The sequence below is a fragment of the Poecilia latipinna genome, unplaced genomic scaffold (assembly GCF_001443285.1).
Source record: "Poecilia latipinna isolate Pla-1442-1.1 unplaced genomic scaffold, P_latipinna-1.0 Scaffold1801, whole genome shotgun sequence".
NCBI classification, from domain to species: Eukaryota; Metazoa; Chordata; class Actinopteri; order Cyprinodontiformes; family Poeciliidae; genus Poecilia; species Poecilia latipinna.
This window is the reverse complement of record NW_015114417.1, coordinates 47,346-65,273: the sequence shown is the minus strand read 5'-3', so window position 1 is coordinate 65,273 and position 17,928 is coordinate 47,346. Positions and strand designations below refer to the sequence as shown.

Here is a 17,928-nt window from a genome sequence, read left to right as displayed (position 1 = left end):
TTTTGGGTTTTGTGCAAAATGTTACCTTGAGCACCTCATCCTCACTGGTAAACATAGTGGTGGCAGCATCATGCTGTGGGGTTTGAGAAGAACATTATTTGAGCCAGGGCTGCGCAAAATATCATAAAACATACATTTTCTAACCATACAGTCAGACGGAGTGTTAAAGAGGAGCAGCAAATGCTAATGAAGTGGATTAGCAGAGCTTGCTAACAACTGCTGTTGTCATCCAGGATTTATATCCAGGGAATATAATCCCTGCTGCCAATATATGTAGCTGTTAGCATGTCATGACAGTCATGAAACTGTCATACAGCAACAGTCTTCAGTCAGAGGCCTCTTGAGGTTCATTGTGAGACTGACTGCTACCAGAAATCTTTAGTGATCACAGTGTGACCATCCACTTTGAAGATACTGGGATGGTTTGAGTTACAGCAACATTTAATTTCTCTTTGGGACAAATGCAGTGTTTTTTAATTTAATTGAAATTTATAAACTGATTTATCAGCTTCCAGCAGAAGAATTATATTCATATGTCAGAACGGCTCAGTCAAAGTCCAAACCTGAATCTAAGTGCCAGATTGTAGCAAGACTTCACAACCACCTCTCAGTCAAATCAGCCTGAGCTTGAGCTGTTTTTGTTGGTAATCTGGTTCAATGCTTGTTTCAGTGGGATCTGCTCCTTGAAAATCAATTCTTATATTTTCTTACATGTCTGCATGTTTACCAAACTAAGTCCCGACCAGACCATTCCATCTGGGTTCTGTACTCGGTGAATATTTTTCCATTTTTCTGTGGTTTCAAATGAATACATAGTTTCTGGGCCGTCCCTTAAGTGGAGCCTCAACAAGGACACATTTTAAAAGCTATTTTCACAGCATACTTAGAAAAATTACCCGTCTGAGTCACTGAGAAATGAACTGAAAGTGCTGAAAGGTGCTTTGTTTAGTTTGCATGTTTTGCACGGCTCTCAGCTGTGATCCTCAAATAAATCAGCGTAAACAACAAGATACAAAAACCACTGGAATGGTTATTCAGACTTAGAACAATGGCTGCATGCACAGCTTTCTCTTTTGTGGTACGGACCTCTGCCATCATCTCTCTGCGCTCTCCCGTGGGGAACTCGCTCTGTTCTTGACTCTTTTCCCAGTAATTTGCTCCTCATCCTGCCATGTTGTTCACCATTGGTGATGGAGGTGCAGACACCTGCTAATTCTCTCTCAGCCAGCCCGCCTCTCTCCGTCTGACATTTAACAGGGAGAGCTGTTAACAGGCTGCAGGAATGTCACTGACATTCACTTTGTATGATGTGGGATAGGTCAGCCCCCGTTTCACTGTCGCTGTGCCCAGGACTGAGTCCAGCATGATGGTGATACATCGTCAGCCTGGCACTCCCGTGTCCTTCTGTAATGAAACGAAGCAATCACAAAATCCTGATGCCGTTTGTCCACACGCTGTGCTTCCTTCAGCAGGTTAGGATCGGTCTATTAGCTCTGCAAAACATGCTCATGACTTTTTTTTGCACAAATCATTCTTCGATAATGAGATTTTAGTTTGGTCAGTTCAGCCTACTTTGAGCTCTTTTTTTTTTTTATAATGAGCTGCTTGTCTCTTTAAATCCAAACAAGCTGCTGCTGGTAACGCCTCCAACTCACAATTATACAACTGTACATCTTTGAGAAGCAGAAGTGGAGCCTCCTGCACAACCAGTAAGAATGCAGCAAGTGGTTTCTGGATGATAAGTCAACAGCAAAACACTTGTCTTCTCCAGCAGCCAATAAAAGCAGCCGAACGAAGGTGCTGGAGCTCAGCTTGGGTTGCTAGGTGACGTCTGGGCTTCGCTGCGGTTGCTAGGTAATTTGTGGTGTTACAATTGGTGTTTATTTTTTTATTTTTTTTTTTAAACTGCAAAAAGCATTAACTTAACAAGAAAACATATCTGACATCTGTTTTTAGAAGCAATAGAAACACAACTGGAAGTACAAAAATGGGAATTAAACCCTGACTGTTGACTCTGTGCGACGTGGCGTCACCTGATTCAATCCAGGCTGACTATGACTTGTTCCTCTACGCATCTTTAGAGATGAAGCAAAGCTCCTCATCCTTTGGTAATTAAACTTCTGTCGCTGGGGCGCTTTTTTTCCTCCTGGTAAACTGTCAACACGCAGACGGCCCTTTCTCTGAAGCCGGCGCCGATAATTAGTTCGCCAAGGGGTTTGCAGTGATTGCTTCATTATTTCTCCACCAGGCATGCACACGAGATGTTTGATGGAGGCTCGAGAGTAATCTGGGCAAAAGCAGCTTACAGGGTATATGTACATTGTTGCTCAACACCTATAAGAACAAATCACTGAGGAGCTTACACAATGAGCTCTGCTGTTGTACGTGGGCTTCTGGGCTCTCAGAGTTGTGAAAGACGGAGTCATCAGCAGGGTGCAGATTCCTCCGAATCGCTTTGCTTCATTTTTCACAGCCGTGTAGCTGGATGCCGCGCGCAGAGCAGAAATTAGCCGCCCATTTTTGTTTGAAAATGATTATTTTTGTTCTCTGAGATCTGCAAACCTAAGTCTGGGTTCGGTTGAAGAGAACTCTGGTGAATGAATATGTGGTGCCAAGCAGACTGGAGACCGCTCCAGAAGCAGGAAGCAGACTATGGTGCAAGGCATTCTGGGTAAATACAACAAAAACAAACATGTGAGTATAGTGCTAGGAAGAGAAATGTCTGCCAATGACGAAAGAGAAATCCTATAACTGCTAAAACCTGATGCTACTTCATTTTTGTTTGCATTTTTTAAAGAAGGACGCTGCAGTTATGTCTAGATTTTTATGTCATTTGTTTCAGTAGTTCTTGGTGCAGCACAGGGTATTGCAGATTATAAAATGTTCAGATTCTGCCACTTTTTTTGCTGTCTGCTACCTGATGGTAATCCAAATAACATGTCAGAAACTCAGCCCCTCAGTCACCTCTTATTCTGACTGAGTTCCCACAGGACAAGGCCTCAGTTGGACCTCCCTTTTAAAATGTCAGCCCCGTCAGGTCGCTATGCTGTCATATCTTCTGTCATCAGCTGAGCATCAGTCCCAGGGCCACTGAGAGGCTCCAGTCATTACAGCTGTGCCTGCCACTGGTCCCCTGTCCATCAACCTTTACACGTCTAGCTCCAAACCAAACATCATCTCTTTATCCACTGAAGGACGCAGAGGTCACTCGTCTGGATCGGAGTCTAAAGGCTCCGTCGCTTTAAAAACAAACCTCCTTTACAGAGTCCCAAGCACAAACCTAGGCATGCTGCAAAACATACAGGGTGTTCTTCTTCTTGTAATTGGCTGATTAGGCTCTCTGTCTGTTTGGGGAGCCGAGTAACTGAGCTGCTCATTCACTAGTAAATCCTCCAGTCTCAGGCACACAGTCCTTGTGTTTTTGTCTGCCCTTGTCTGTTATCCTGATTAAAATGGAGAAGGCCTAACTCGTTGTGTCTGTCAGCACACACAAGCCAGACACTCTCAGTACTAGCAGCTCTTGGCATTAATCCGTCTCACTGAAGGTGGGGGGATGGAGTGGGTGGAGGATGAGAACAATGCAACATCTTTCCCTCGATCCTTCTTGCTCTTTTGGCCACGTGGTGATCGCCTGGCGGGATTTCCACAGGTCTTGGACGTTGAGTACGGATGTTTCTCTTCTCGTCCACTCATCCCAGCTGCACCCCTCAAGGAAATGAGGTACAATGCTACCCCCTTCATGCCTCTGACAAACATCCTTCCACTGCCCTTTGTTCCTGCCATTGTCACCAGACAAGAGGTTGTGTCTAGAGGTTATGCATGCAGAGCGAGAAGCGTCATGGAGTTTCTGAAACGTGTGTGTTGTTGCTTGTATAGTTTGCAAGTGAATGATTGTGGCAGGAAGAGACACTGGAAACAATGCACATTTCTAAATATGTGACATGGTGCAGACTTTCATTCTCTTCCATGGACATTCCTGAATGTGGCAAGGGGCCTTATTTCCTGCCTTACGCCAGGCAAACAACCGTATCTGCGTGTTTCAAAGATTACAAGATAGTACGTGTGCAGGAAAGTATTCCTTGCACTCTCTCTTGTGAAATATTTGCCCATTTAGATCTTCGAATACCGATCTCTAATGTTGATCTGGAGCCACTGACTCTACAGTAGGATCTTTTTTTGATTATGTTGTTTCAGAATCAAATGTAAAAGTTAGTTTGCAGCTTCAGGATTTTTTCCTAACTGACAGTCCTGTAGACTTGGTTCAATTAAATAGTGAAATTAAAACATTTTTTTTGTTTTAAGCTGGTGCAGTTTGCTTTCACACTGAATGAATCTTCAGTTGCAAAACTGCACATTGAAAATGTGTAAAAAAAATGTATTCTTCAAAAACTATCATCATCCTAGATACTTTGTAGGTGTCCTAGGTTACTTTAGCCTAAGTTTTTATAGTTTCAAAACAACGATTTTATCATTTATCGCAATAACTTGTGGAAAAGTTCTTGCCACATGCAGCCAAAGCAGAGTAACATTTGGGGTCATGTTTGTTGTGCAGAGGAAGACATTTTCAGAAATGAAAACACTTTGAAAAATCAGGAAAAACAAAACGTGGAAGTTGATGCGCACATAACAGACTGCAGAAAAAAGACCTGTAAGCATCAAATTCCTAAATCCAGCTCTCCAAACTAGTAATTCATCTCTCTCCACCCTGCTTGCTGAGATAGATATATGGCTCCACCTTGTTAGCTTAATTTAAAGGAAACAGGAAAGTTTGAGATGTTTTTCCGACTACGATTAAAGGATTTGTATCAACCAAAACGTGAAAGATGGGGATTTTGAGCCCAAATCATCATCATTTTCAGCACTAGATTTTTAATCTTGTCCTCTCAAAGCATTTCATGTTCTTATATGACGTTTAGTTGAATAATACAAAGTTTCTGAAAGAGGAGCGCTTCGGTACCGATTCCTCCTTTCATGAACCTTTAATGTCGGTGAAGCTCCTCCAGACTGGAGGGCGGCTCAGTTCTGTCCATGTCACCGTTTTTCCCTGGTGGCCGGCACTTTGACAAACGTCCCCCTGTCAGCAGCGAGCTGCAGAGCGCTAATACCGTTTCAGCCAAAAGTTGACATCAAAGCCTCATTGCTCACGGTGACTTGGCGAGTTTTTTTAGTGATTTCTACCTGCTCAGTTCTGGAGGGTTACTGTGATTTCTGCTGGGCAGCTGGAGGATTGATATCGGCTGACAGCGCCCTCAGCGTTGCAGAGTTATTGCTGTGTCATGTTGTTTTATCTTGTTTGTCTCAATTTAAAACCCCAGGAGAAGACTCTGGTTTTATTAAATATCTGGAGTTGAAAATAACTTGAACAGAAAACATGCTGAACAGTAATTTGATTGAGGCATGTGCTGTTGAGCGGATGCCAATCAGCTTGAAAATAAAATCAAATTGGGGAAATTTGCAAATTAATTATTGTATATTTTCTTTTTTTTAACTTGATAGACATTGCTGCTTTTACAAATAACAACTGCTCTACTTATTTTTTCTATTTTCTTTAACTCTGTGCCAGAATTACAGCAATTCAAAACAAACAAAACATGCCATTTTAGGATGAGTGATTTCTAAGAGCAGTGCTTTTCTTGCTCCGCTTGCATTAATTCGTATTAATGTTTCATGCAAATGTTATTCCAAGATTCAACAAATTTAGTATGCAGCCTCTGGAGGGGAAAGCAGTAAAAAAAAACTACTTTGACTCATGTTGAGCATTTTGATTTGGCATTTATCTCCTGCTGAGTCACTCTCTTTCTGCTCTCAAACCGAGTCCCAGAAAAGCGCCGTGTCCTCCAGCAGGTCTGACAGTAACTTGTGATAGGTGTTCAACCTGCTGCAGATGGGCTGTCAGATGGAGGGCGACCATTTCACTGCTTAAAGAGGAAATATCGTGTTGGCCTAACCTCCCACCTTCCTGTAAACGGTGGAAGATTTGCTCTGCCAATCAAAAGTTTTTCTACACTCTGAGATTTGCTTGCCTGAAATATCAAAATGCTTTGTGAGCTGTGGGGAGGATGTGGAGCAGGGAGGTTGGGACCTTTGACAAAAATCAATTATTGGTGTCCAAGTAGGTTCCTATGGGAATTAAAACAGCGTACGATTTACTTCAAGGAACACTGGATTTTTGGCTTGAAAGTCAGGCTATTGATGTTTGAGATAGTGGACTGGGTGCCTAATTTTACATTTTTATCATATTTAGACTTTTTAAACCAGCTTTATTCTCAATTTGACTTTGTTTGTATGCTCACAGGGGAAGGATAAAGTAATACTAAAAGTACAGAAGGGAAATCTTCAGGCAGATTAACCCAGAATTGTAGCCTAACAAGATAAAATCTGAAAATTCACAAAACTGAGAGCCAAGATGGCAAAAGAATATGAATTAGGCAAAAGGTGGAGAACAACAGGTGAATACAGCAAGGAGTGACTGAAAAAGGAGAACATTTGTAGTTAGCAGAGTGACAACAATGAGCAGGTGAGTCTTACGCAGGCAAATGTGACCCAAATCCAAATTTATTTTTTTTCATATGTACAATTACAAGCTTTTTACCCGCAAAATATCAGATTTGTGCCACTTCCATATGTGGTATTCAGTTGTACATGTATCCAGTAGTTTTCAAAGCGTCTGCAGTCAGAACAGTCATTTCACATTTTGTCCAACTTTTACGTCATTGATGTGAGACATGCATCATAATTGTGAACCAGAAAAAATGGCCGACACTTCCTTCGTCTTGTTATGATCTTCTGTCAACACTGTCAGCTGCAATTACTCAATAAAATCAATCCATAGATGGTGGCGTCCTTAGTGCGTCGCTTTCAGGTTGTAAACTGTTCAAGTCTGATTGCGATCGCGTTTAATTAGTAGCATGAAGGATCGCACAAAAAAAGCATCAGAAGACCTGCTGTGTGAACGTAGCCTAATTAACCAAATGAGCCGCATGAGCATAAAGTGTCTGCAGCTAAAAGTCTAAATAATTTTTATTTGGAGAAAAGCGTGACTCAGCTTTAAAGGTGAGAAGAGAAAAGGATGAAGGTTTGAAGCTTTGGGCTTTTTCTTTCCTCAACATCTTCGAAAGCAGGACCATCATCTCCAAACTGCCAAAGATTCATCCTGGAAAAACAGACATGAATCAGCAATCAACAAAACAATCAGCAAACCCTCTCAGGAATATTTTAGTTTTCAGTTCAAATCTAAAGTCGTGTGAGTAAACATGTAATCTTTGAATAATTAGGTAGACTCATGTTTTCTATTTATTTCTTTTCAAGTCGATCAGCCTCACGTCAGATGATTTTCCAGATTTTCTTTTTACATAAAACAACAAAGGAGTTGCTTTAGATATAAAACAGCTACAGAAATGTTTTACAGCTGCCCCGTTCACCTGTTCTCAGTTCTGACAGGAAGAAAGATGATTTTTATCATTTTGAGGGGGAACATGCAGCAGACTTCCTCCTAATGTTTCATGCATTCAGTCAGAGCTGTGAAATCACCTTTCACCTCCAAGCCTTCTTTTCATTTGCTTCTGCAGGGAGGCTATTTTTAGATCCTGTTACCAGTTCTGACAAGTCTCAGAAGACGTGACACACCGTGGTCTCGTGTTGTTCTTGATCATCAGCGAGCCGCCTGCTCAGTCTGAGGGTCACATCAGGATGAAAGGGAAGAGGAGATGGAGGGAGCGGACAATAGAGAAGGATGGAGGGATATTTACGAGTCAGACAGCACTGAAGGCGAGCTGCATCCCAATATCTGTTCCTTCATGCCTATAACTCTCAGGAGAAAAGGAGTAAAGCTTGTGCAGGTGAACTGACAGTCTTCAGGTACGTGAGAGTCTGTGCAAATAGTGGAGTATCTTCCACTGAGGAGGGGGTGAAAAGGTCCTCAAGTATAAAAAAATCAGAAATGAACAAAAAATATAAGAAAAATTTTATTTTTAAAGCAAGTTTGTGGAAACGTGGCAAGAAAAGAGACAAACAACCTATGGAATAACAAAAAAGATGACAGGAAATGTTAATATCCTGCAGGAATATACCTTAAAACATTAAAACCTTATTAAAATTTTGTAAATCTAACATTTTTAAAACAAGAAAGAAAAATTTAACCAAAACAATTCCTGGTTAAAATTTACTCGCATATTGAAAAGGTAAATACATTTTTTAAACACTGACTTAGAAAACATGAAAGTAAAATACGTGCAAAAGTTTGACAGAACATAAATCTGGTTCATATCAAATGCAACATTTGAAAAAGACCCAAACAAACCAGAAACAAAACTTTTTGAAAACTTTTAAAATTATAAGATTATTACAGTTTTCATCATTTAGGTTGAGATTGCAAAATTACATTATGTTTTAATAGATATCGTCTGTCTGTCCGTCTATGTTACATTAAATTATATATTTTCTGTCACTTGTTTGACTTTTGTAAAGAATCTGTTAAATCCAGTTAGACTTCCTGGTGAAGATCCTCCAAGCAGCGACTTGAGAACAGAAACGCAGCAGCGTCTCCTGTGTGCTGCTGTCTGTCAGCTCTGACTTTTAACGCTGATCACAGCGCCGCTCCCTCCATCACTCCCAGTGCTTGATCTCTGCTCTGTGGTCGGTCTCCTCTTTTTGGTGACATAACAAGTCTGTCACAGGTTATTCCCGCCGGCCGTGTTTCCTGTCGGCACACCAGGTCCTGCCTTCAGAGAAGCAAAACCGAGTCTTTCAGACTCCCAGAACTCCGCAGGATCTATGTGCAGAAACCAAAGAGCTTAGATTTCACCAAACGTTTAACTCGGACCGAATGATTGTTTTCAATGATGTGCTGTTCAGCATTCGCTACGTGTTTCTTTAATTTAAATAATATTGAACATCTGGTCCGTCCATCCAGGATTTTCTGGTTGTTTTTTGCAATTAAAATCACTGATTTACTAATTTGTAAGGAGTTTTTACAATATTTGCGCTAATGTATGATGTTAAATGTGACTTTTTATTAATCGCCGTGTTGGTCACAGACTATAACTTGAGGCTTAGGCAGCAGTCACTTAAACTCAATGTTTTTGGCCAATTTTGAGAAAAAATTGCAGTAAAAAATCAGAAGAAAATGTGGGGATTTGTTGATTTTGTGAGAATTTTGCATATTCGTGGAAAACTGAAGGGAGTTATTGATGTGATTTGGAGTCTACAGGGCCACATAAGAAGCTGCAGAGGGCCAAATTTGGCCCCTGGGCCTTGAGTTTGACAGATCCAGTAGACTTACACCAGCTATGACGTTCACAGGAAGTTAACAATGGCGAAGTTTCTACTTATAAATGGTCTGTGGAGCAACACTTGGCTGGCTACCATTTATCATTTTCGCCGGTTCCTCACATATTTATACACCTACAGACGTGCCTGAGTTCCTCTGATGAATTGCTTCGGTCACTGGTTTGCGTCTGCGTGTGCTGCTGAGTAATAAAGAGGCCGGTGCCGTTGCTCCACTCCCACTCAGCCGCCCCTGAGCTCTGGCGCTCGATGCTCTCTGAGTGGGATTTTCTTTGCTGAACGTGTTTCAGGCTCATTCATCCTTTGAGAGCTGCAGCAACACTGATTCTGTGAAGTAAGGTTGTTAAGAGAGGATTACGCCAATATGCAATGTTTTCAAACCCGTCTCAACGAGGCGTCAAAGTAAAACGAAGACTAACTAAAAAGCAACCCACACATCTGCTGAGATTTTACTCCCTTGTCTGTTTGTAGCTGCATACAAATGCATCATCTTTAGCGCTACACTACGCTGGTTTTCAGTGCCGATGTGTTGGATTTATTCTCCTGGGAACAAAGCTAAGACGGCTCATTCAGTGAGCACAGATATCGATCAGCATGATGCAGGAATCTGGAACATAAGTGCAGGAATTCAGTATAATATTTTTTTTTTTCTTGTGAGCCATTTGACAATAAGAAATCAGCTGTTGTAACAATTTGAACAAACTTCCACTCCTACATTTGCAGCACGAAATATGTATTTTTACTGAAGGCTTAATATCAGAACAAATCCATTATTTTGATGATTAACTGATTAATCGGATAGCAAAATGGCATGTTCTGCACATTTTTATTTCAACCACTTAAGCTTGTTTCATGCAAAATTTGAAATGCATTAAAATTACAAATAGATAATTTAATTCCTTTTCTAAATAAGAAAATAAAAATTTCTTTGCCTCATACAATAACGTCTTTTTTGCGTGTAAACTTGATCATTTCTAGCAAAAACTAATTCCAACATCAACATGTGAAAAGCTCAGCCCATTCTGCTTTATTCATTTCATAATAATAATTGGATAGCAAAAGGCGTCTAATAGGAGATATTTTGTCTTTTTTTTACCAAATTTGAACCAGGTTCAGGGTAGTTCTACCACTAACGTAAATACAAAATGTATACACTTTTTGCACATTTTTGGTTTAATTACTTGTCAGAATATGTTGTTCTTTCAGCAATTGTCCTTTTTTGAGTCTGTATACTCTAGTTAAAGGAGCACACAGACTCTTAAAATGAGGACTTGACTGCTAGAGTTTACTTTGTGATGAGTAAAAGCAAAGTGAAGGTGCTTGTAAAAGGTATTTTCTTGTTTCTATTTGTAGCCTCGTGGCTGGAACAGGTAGGTTTACCAGCAGAGAAATAACAAACCGGTACCTTCATGTTCTTTTAATGCTCCCTGTGCCACCTTTGGGCCTGATGGGAGGTGAGTGAGCTGAACAGCCTCCATGAAACGACACCAGCAACTTTCTCTGCCACGTTCAACGTCCAGGCTGACTCAGAGATTCAGCACAGCATCCCAGCCATAAGGCTTCTCATGGACAAATAGCTGCTGCTGTATGCTCTCATTTGGGCTTGTTGTTTCCTCTGCTTTATTTATCAGGTATCTGAATTATTTAGTTATTAAAGCCCTGCAGGTCAGACAAAGAACTGCTGCTATAACTTCAACTTTCTACCGACTTTTATCAAGACTTGTCTATGCAAAGAAATCTGTAAAAAAAATCTCATAATTTGTCATCATTTGTGATTTTGAAAGTTGACAATCAACATCAAAAGCTCCCCAGATAGGAAGTCTGACTTCTGAATCACAGCAACGATCTGCTGCGGATTGAGGCGTCATCTTCTTCCGCTCAGGAAACCGAACAAAAAGCAAAAAGGCATCAGGCATCGTCTTATCAGGGAATGTCTGCTGATTTCCATCGGGGGGCAAAACGGCATCAAAGGAAACGTGAACGACCTCTGAGACGGCACGTTCCCCGGGTTGCAGAGAAAGGGCAGGGTCGTGTAAAATTGGAAATGGAGCTGAACGATCAGACCAAACCGATGCTGCAGTTAATTCAGCTCGGTTGAAACCAGAGTTTTACCTGCATGACATTATAGATGCAAAGCTTTGCAGAACACTTTTCAGTATTATGAGTTAGAGCAACAAAAACAAAACTAAAAGTTTAAAAAATGTCTTAGATGTTAAATTAACATGTTTTATGCATTCATATTCAGCTTGTTTTAGTCAGTAAAGCATCTGTGAACACCAATTTTTTGAACACTGTAGCTCTTGCTGTATGTTTAGGGTTCCTGTCCTCATACAGTGAACATTTTCATTATGCCACTCTTCTACCAAAGGCTGGGAGTGAGATGTGGTAGTTATGCCAGAACCGGAGGGATTTGGTTTTGAACACTGAGTTAAGGATTTGTTGCTGAGGGTCCAGTTATCAGTTAACTGTGTTTCACTGTTTCACACACTCTCCTTTCTCCCCTGTTGTGGAGAATCTCTCAGGCTGCAGCCGCTAAGCGCTAGCAGCCAACCTGCTCCCTCCCCTCCCCATGTACAGAATGGAGGGAAGTCCAAAATTAAAGCATTGTTGTCCCTGCGAGCGTTGGTCACACAGCAATCGAGTGACAGCCTTATTTCATTCTGCCATCTCGGCTGACCTTGCCGCTGGCCTCTGGTCCCCCGCCGCCGCCCTGCCTCCAGACGCACCATTCAGAGCCGCTACGAGGACCAAGACCTGTCTCTGAGCAGCAAAAAACAAGCAGACTGTGAGGGGATTTTCCTATTTAGTTTGGGTTCAGTGAGGATTTCTGAGTGTCCCCTCCTCTTCCCCCTCTCGTCTGTCTGAGCCCTTTGAATGAATGTGAATTTACAGTAATGTACCATTAAGGTTGCCATGGCGAGGGCTGCCGCCTGTGAGCATGTCAGTTGCCATGCGTGTTTTATTTTTTCCCCTCTCCAGTTGAAGAATGGGCAGCATGTGGAAAGTTTCAGAAATTTTTGCTTTATTTTCTGTTTGTGCTGCTTGTTTTTCTCCGCAGACACACAATGTTTTGCTTTCCTTTTATTTGTCGCAAGAAGATTTGTTTATTTTGGAATTTGAATTCAAGTGAACGATACGATGGAATGTCATTTTATTTATAATTACAAGAATAATGTTGTGATATTATAAGAGTGAATGATTCTATCAGAACTCCAACACAAAACTAAAAATAAATTAAATGTTGAGCGTTTTGTGTATTTATACTTTGAAATAAGTTTTACAGATTATACTTAATAGAAACAATTAGGCAAACAACTAACTATTTCAAAGAAACAAACCACATAGACTGAAGTAGTTATCAAACACATTTTGATAACTTTATTGAACCTTTTTCCTTGTTAAAACCTATTTCTTGTAATTTTAAGACAATTTTCTGGTAAAATTGCATCTATATTTTCCTAATATTTTAATTAGGCAAACATTTTCATAGCCTGTCCCTAATCATCCATTGTACAACTCACAGAAGGGATGATTGTAATAAAAGCCACTTTTATAAGTTATTTTTAATGAAATATCAATTAAAATCAGAAATCGGATCTGGTACGACAACAACTGTAGATTTTGTTTATAAGCCATAACTATCAGGTTTTAAATTTTATCACCATAAACAAAAAGACCCAGACAGGATACAGAAACCACAGTGATGTTGTTTACAGAGAAACTGACAGCTAAGACTCAACATGTGACAACAGCAACCAAACTGTCTGCAGTTTCTGATGGACCTTTACACATCGGTGAGGCTCTGCAGCTTCTTGTCTTATTTACTTATGACACTTCAGTTCAGAGCTGAAATGTGATTCACCTGCTCAGCAGAAGAAAAGCTTTCTCCTGTTCTGCTGTGAAATCAGGTCTATCGCTGCCCTCCGTTCTCAGTGTTTACCTCCCCAAAGCCTCTCCAGCATGTCTGTTTGCTTACCAATCTCACAACATCAGACTACATCTCTTTGGAAAATTTAACTTACAAATGTACTCCAAAAGATGATACTTGTTAATAATAGAGCAAAGGAGTGAAGATACGAATGTAAGAAGATGCTGTTGGTTGTGTGTGGGTGTAAGGATGGTGATTTGGGACTTAACCAGCTTGTGTCTAATTCAAATATTAAAACAGCAGTAAAAAATATGTTTTTTTATGTTTCAACTGTATTCTTGCTACATTAAAGCTTTGAGCTGTGTTGAGAATAAGGCATCTCTGTGATGCTGAAGAGCCAAAGAGCAAAATCGTGCTCATATGTCATCTCACGATATCTATGGCTAACATCGGTTTCTACTTTATAATCTTTATGTTTGCAATCTTTACTTCTCATCTGCAGCAGGGGAATTACGCAGAAGAAAACACACAGCCCTGTTTTTTCTAATCGCATTAAAGATTTAGCCCTTTGCAGTATTGCAGTTATGCTCGTTTACACCCTGCTGCATCTCAGCCGAGCTTTCCGGTAGCAGCTCAGGAGTTTGTATAAAGGTTTCATCATCAGACAAAAACCAAATCTGAAAATGAAGTTATCTGACTAAATGCTTCATCACAAAATCAAAAAACGGATTGTAAACAATTATGTGTTGGGTTTTTTTTATGTTGTCTTTTCTAGCTTCCTGCAACAGCTAACTGTGCGCTAATTGCTACATTGCTAGCCCCCAGAGTTTAGGTTAACAGCAACTAGTCATTAATCAATAAATTAATTTCTACAATTGTTTTCATTACATTAGAAAATTTACCTGCAGCAATAATAGCTAATTTTTTATGTCCACCTGGAAAAAAATGACATAAAAGTCTGAAGAAAAATAGAAAAGAAACAGTAAAATAATGACACTTTTAAAAATAGTGCATATGGTCTTTATGTTTATGTTAACCAGTTTATGTAGATTTAATAAAAATATTTTTTCTTAATTTGCTGGTAGTAAATAAAGTTAATGTGTAATATACTTACTCACAATGATCAAATTAAAACAGTTGTGCAAATTTTTATCGTAAAATTTGAAAATACTAAAATTTTTGATTTCTAAAAAATGTTTTTTTGTGGCAGCAAGTTTGCGTAAATTTTTTAAGTAAAGTCTAGTTTTTGCGTTTCACAGTGCAGGTGCAACACCACTAGTTGGCCAGTTGGTGGCGTCAGAGCATTTGTTATGATTTTCCAACGATTTACGGTTTAGATTGACAAAAATGTTGACAGCCATTTTTATTTTCTCTGCCCGTCCGCGTTACATCGACGGGCTTCGTCGTCTCTGATTGGTTTTCACCACAACGGGAGCCTAATGTGTGTGTCTTTAATCTACAGGGAAACTTTCAGTGTCAAAATCATCTTATTTTCCCTTGAATGACTGGTGGCACTATTGTGACCTCATATTTTTATTTTAGTTGCACTATTTAGAAATTGGGTCCAATTAATTGCATTTATAGAGTTCTGTAAATCCTTATTTTTTTAATATTTAAAGTATTAAGGGAATCTTTTTAGGATCAAACAAAGAAACAGAAAACTGAATCATGGCTTTTATGAAATCCAGTCAAGGTGGAGGTTTTTTTGTTTGCTTCTTTGTTTCTGTTGTTTGCAGCAATATTTTCTGCTGCCACAGAACAGCCAGTGGTTGCCTTTGCATTTATTGCTCCACATATTTACAGCCATTATAAGGTTGCCCCAATGGCAGCTCTGTAAATAGTGTGACTCAGATGGGATCCAGTTTTACATCCATGAACAAAATCTCTACCTGTGAAACCTTCTTGATTTTTTTTCAGGCGTGTGAGGCCTGCAGTGCTTTTAATGTTTCTCTGAGATGTTTTGTGTCCTCCTGGATCAGTTTTTGATGTATTTTTGGAGTAATTTTGGTTCGTTAGCCATTCGTCAGGTTCAAACCTGGACTGTTCTGGCTGAAGTAGATGAAATATTGGCCCCGTTTCGTTTTTCTGTCAGATCGGTTCTATTTAAAATTTAGTTTTATATCTCACTAATCTTACCAGACACAGAGAACCAACTTCTAGTTTTATTAGAATAAGAATCCAGATAAACTCCTACTGGTTTATAAATTATGAACTTATTCTTATTAAACATGTCAAACCAATATGTAGTTTTATAATTTTACCTTTTTGTCTTTCTTTTAGCTTTATTTTGTTTGTATTTCCTTCTAATTCATGTAAAGCACTTTGAGCTGCCTTATTGCTGAAAATGTGCTCTATAAATAAAATTACCTTAATTCTACATCTGAGTTGGAATTATTGATATTATTACTTGAAAACTGATTTTTGTGTTTATTTAAATAATCTTTATCCAATTTAAAATGCTACAAGAAAAATAATAAATATAAAATAATAAGGGAGCAAAAATATTTTTCACACTTGGAGTTTTAACTTTTGATTTAGTCTCATTTCAATATGATATTTTTAGATTTGCAATATGCATTGTGACTTTCAAATTCCAAGTTTGATCATATGCAGCATTTCTTGCAGTACTCTGAACTTTTAAAGGCCATTTTTAAACAAAAGTCACTTCATAATGTCAGCTTATTTGCAAAAACTGCACTATTATTTAACATTATTTCTTCATTATTAAATAAATTATTTTCTTACCTTCATATTTTTCATACAATTAATTAAACTTCCATGCAATATCTTAAAGTAGATCTTTCAGTGGCTTGTCGTTTAGCTTTTTAATGTTTTGTTGGGTCTGGCAAGGCCTTCAAACATGTGGATTTTGCATATTTTGAAAAGGATTTGTAACTTGGAGCTTCATTTCCTCTGAAGAATTAAGCTTATAAACATCCCACAGTGCATATGCCCTCTGTTTGTTCCAGTGTGAATGCAGACATGAAGCACATGAGTGGTTTTAAATTTAGTAGGTGGTCTGATTTAAGAAATAATTAAAAAAAAAACACCACTTGATGAAAAGTAATGGTTTAGTTAATAAACCTTTAGAGGGCAGTCTTTATGTGTAAAAATCTGCCCATAAATAAAAAATAATCAGACTTTAACTATGACTTGGATGTGATTTTGATACTTTAGCGCCAGGTTTCATCTTTCCTCTTGTTCTTTTTGCAGAGAACCATGAGCACTGTGGAGGAGGAGCCGGATCACATGATACCATGAAGACAAGTCTGCAGGTCCTGCGCTGCCAGCTGCTGAGTGAGTAGAGAAAGGGAGGAGAATGAGGCAGAATGAGGCTCAGAATCTGGCAGAATGAGGCTCAGAATCTGGCTGAATGAGGCAGAATGAGGCTGAGAGGCCGAATGAGGCTCATTGAGGCAGAACGAAGCAGAATGAGGCCAAATGAGGCTCAGAATCTGGCTGAATGAGGCTGAGAGGCTGAATGAGGTCGAATGAGGCTCATTGAGGCAGAACGAAGCAGAATGAGGTCGAATGAGGCTCAGAATCTGGCTGAATGAGGCTGAATGAGGCCGAATGAGGCTGAATGAGGCAGAATGAGGCCGAATGAGTCTCAGAATCTGGCAAAAAGAGATTGAATGAGTCTCAGAATCTGGCTGAATGAGGCAGAATGAGGCAGGCTTCTGGGCAGAGTGAACGTAAACATTTCACAAAAAAGAATTATAATTCATACTTTTATGTGTTTTCTGTGTGTCAGAAAACTAGTTCCATTCATTTTTCTGCTTCAAGGATGCTATATCCAAATATACAGTTGGAAAGTTAAGTGGAAGGAAAACGTGTGAGTGAAAACGTTGTTGCTTACTAACAGAAATAACCATTTAAAATATATCACCTTGTGTAATAATAATACAAAATGTCTCGAATTTAAGTCAAATCAATTTTATTTGTATGTTACATTTCAGCAACAAGGCATTTCAAATTGCTTTACATTAAAATTACACATGGTTAACAATGTAAGCATTAAATTTTCTCAAGTGAAGTGAGTTACATTTCAGATTGTTGATTATTGTTTCATTTGTGATGTTTCAAAAGCAACTGTAAACAGGTGGGATTCGGTGTTTTGGTTGTTTTGAGGGTTTTCTGGAAATTGATTCCAGATTTGTGGTGGATAGAAGCTGAATGCTGCTTCTCCATGTTTGGTTCTGGTTGTGGATACACAGCAGAACCAGAACACCTGAGAGGTCTGGAAGGTTGAGCAGATTTTTAATGTATTGTGCTTCTTTTAATTTACTAAGATGGATCTGCACCTATTGAAATATAACCAAACAAATCCCACAGCGGAGGAGAATTTAGATGTCTGAAATATCCTTGCATTTCGTTTTTGATTGATGAAATTACCTCCAGAACCCTGCAGTTTGCAGACATGACATGATGTGTTTACTGCCTCTTCTCGTTGCTGCTTGTCAGGTTTGTGTTTTTTGAAATGTACCAGCTCAGGGAGGAGATGCGCTGAGCCGCGGCGTGATCCCAGCGTGGAATGTCACATGAATATGGAGCACTGAGGTCAGGATGAGAGCCACCAGCGCTCCAGGACGGTTTGCTAAAATGGTTGATGATATCTGGTATTTACCCCCCGAACAGAACCTCGGGGGAGAGGAGCCACAGGCAGTTTCTGACAAATCTGCCTCAATCCCTCGGAGGAGATAAACCCGGACCGCTGAGAGTGTTTTAAGAGTTGGGAGAATAGGAGGAAAAAGTCTGGGTTAAAACCGTCCAAA

General features: G+C 39.5%; 1 protein-coding gene across 3 annotated transcripts in view; it reads left to right on the top strand.

Moving 5' to 3' along the window:
• tmem108 (transmembrane protein 108) overlaps window positions 1-17,928 on the top strand; it is a 43,430-nt gene that overhangs the window by 8,475 nt on the left and 17,027 nt on the right. For 2 of the 3 annotated variants that reach the window (XM_015014260.1, XM_015014259.1), the window contains one exon: window positions 16,367-16,450. In XM_015014260.1, the coding sequence (XP_014869746.1) occupies window positions 16,411-16,450 (40 nt within the window). In that variant the 5' untranslated portion in view covers window positions 16,367-16,410. Of the gene's footprint in view, window positions 1-3,640; window positions 3,721-16,366; window positions 16,451-17,928 lie in introns of those variants that run through there. The other variant, XM_015014262.1, reaches the window with a different exon arrangement.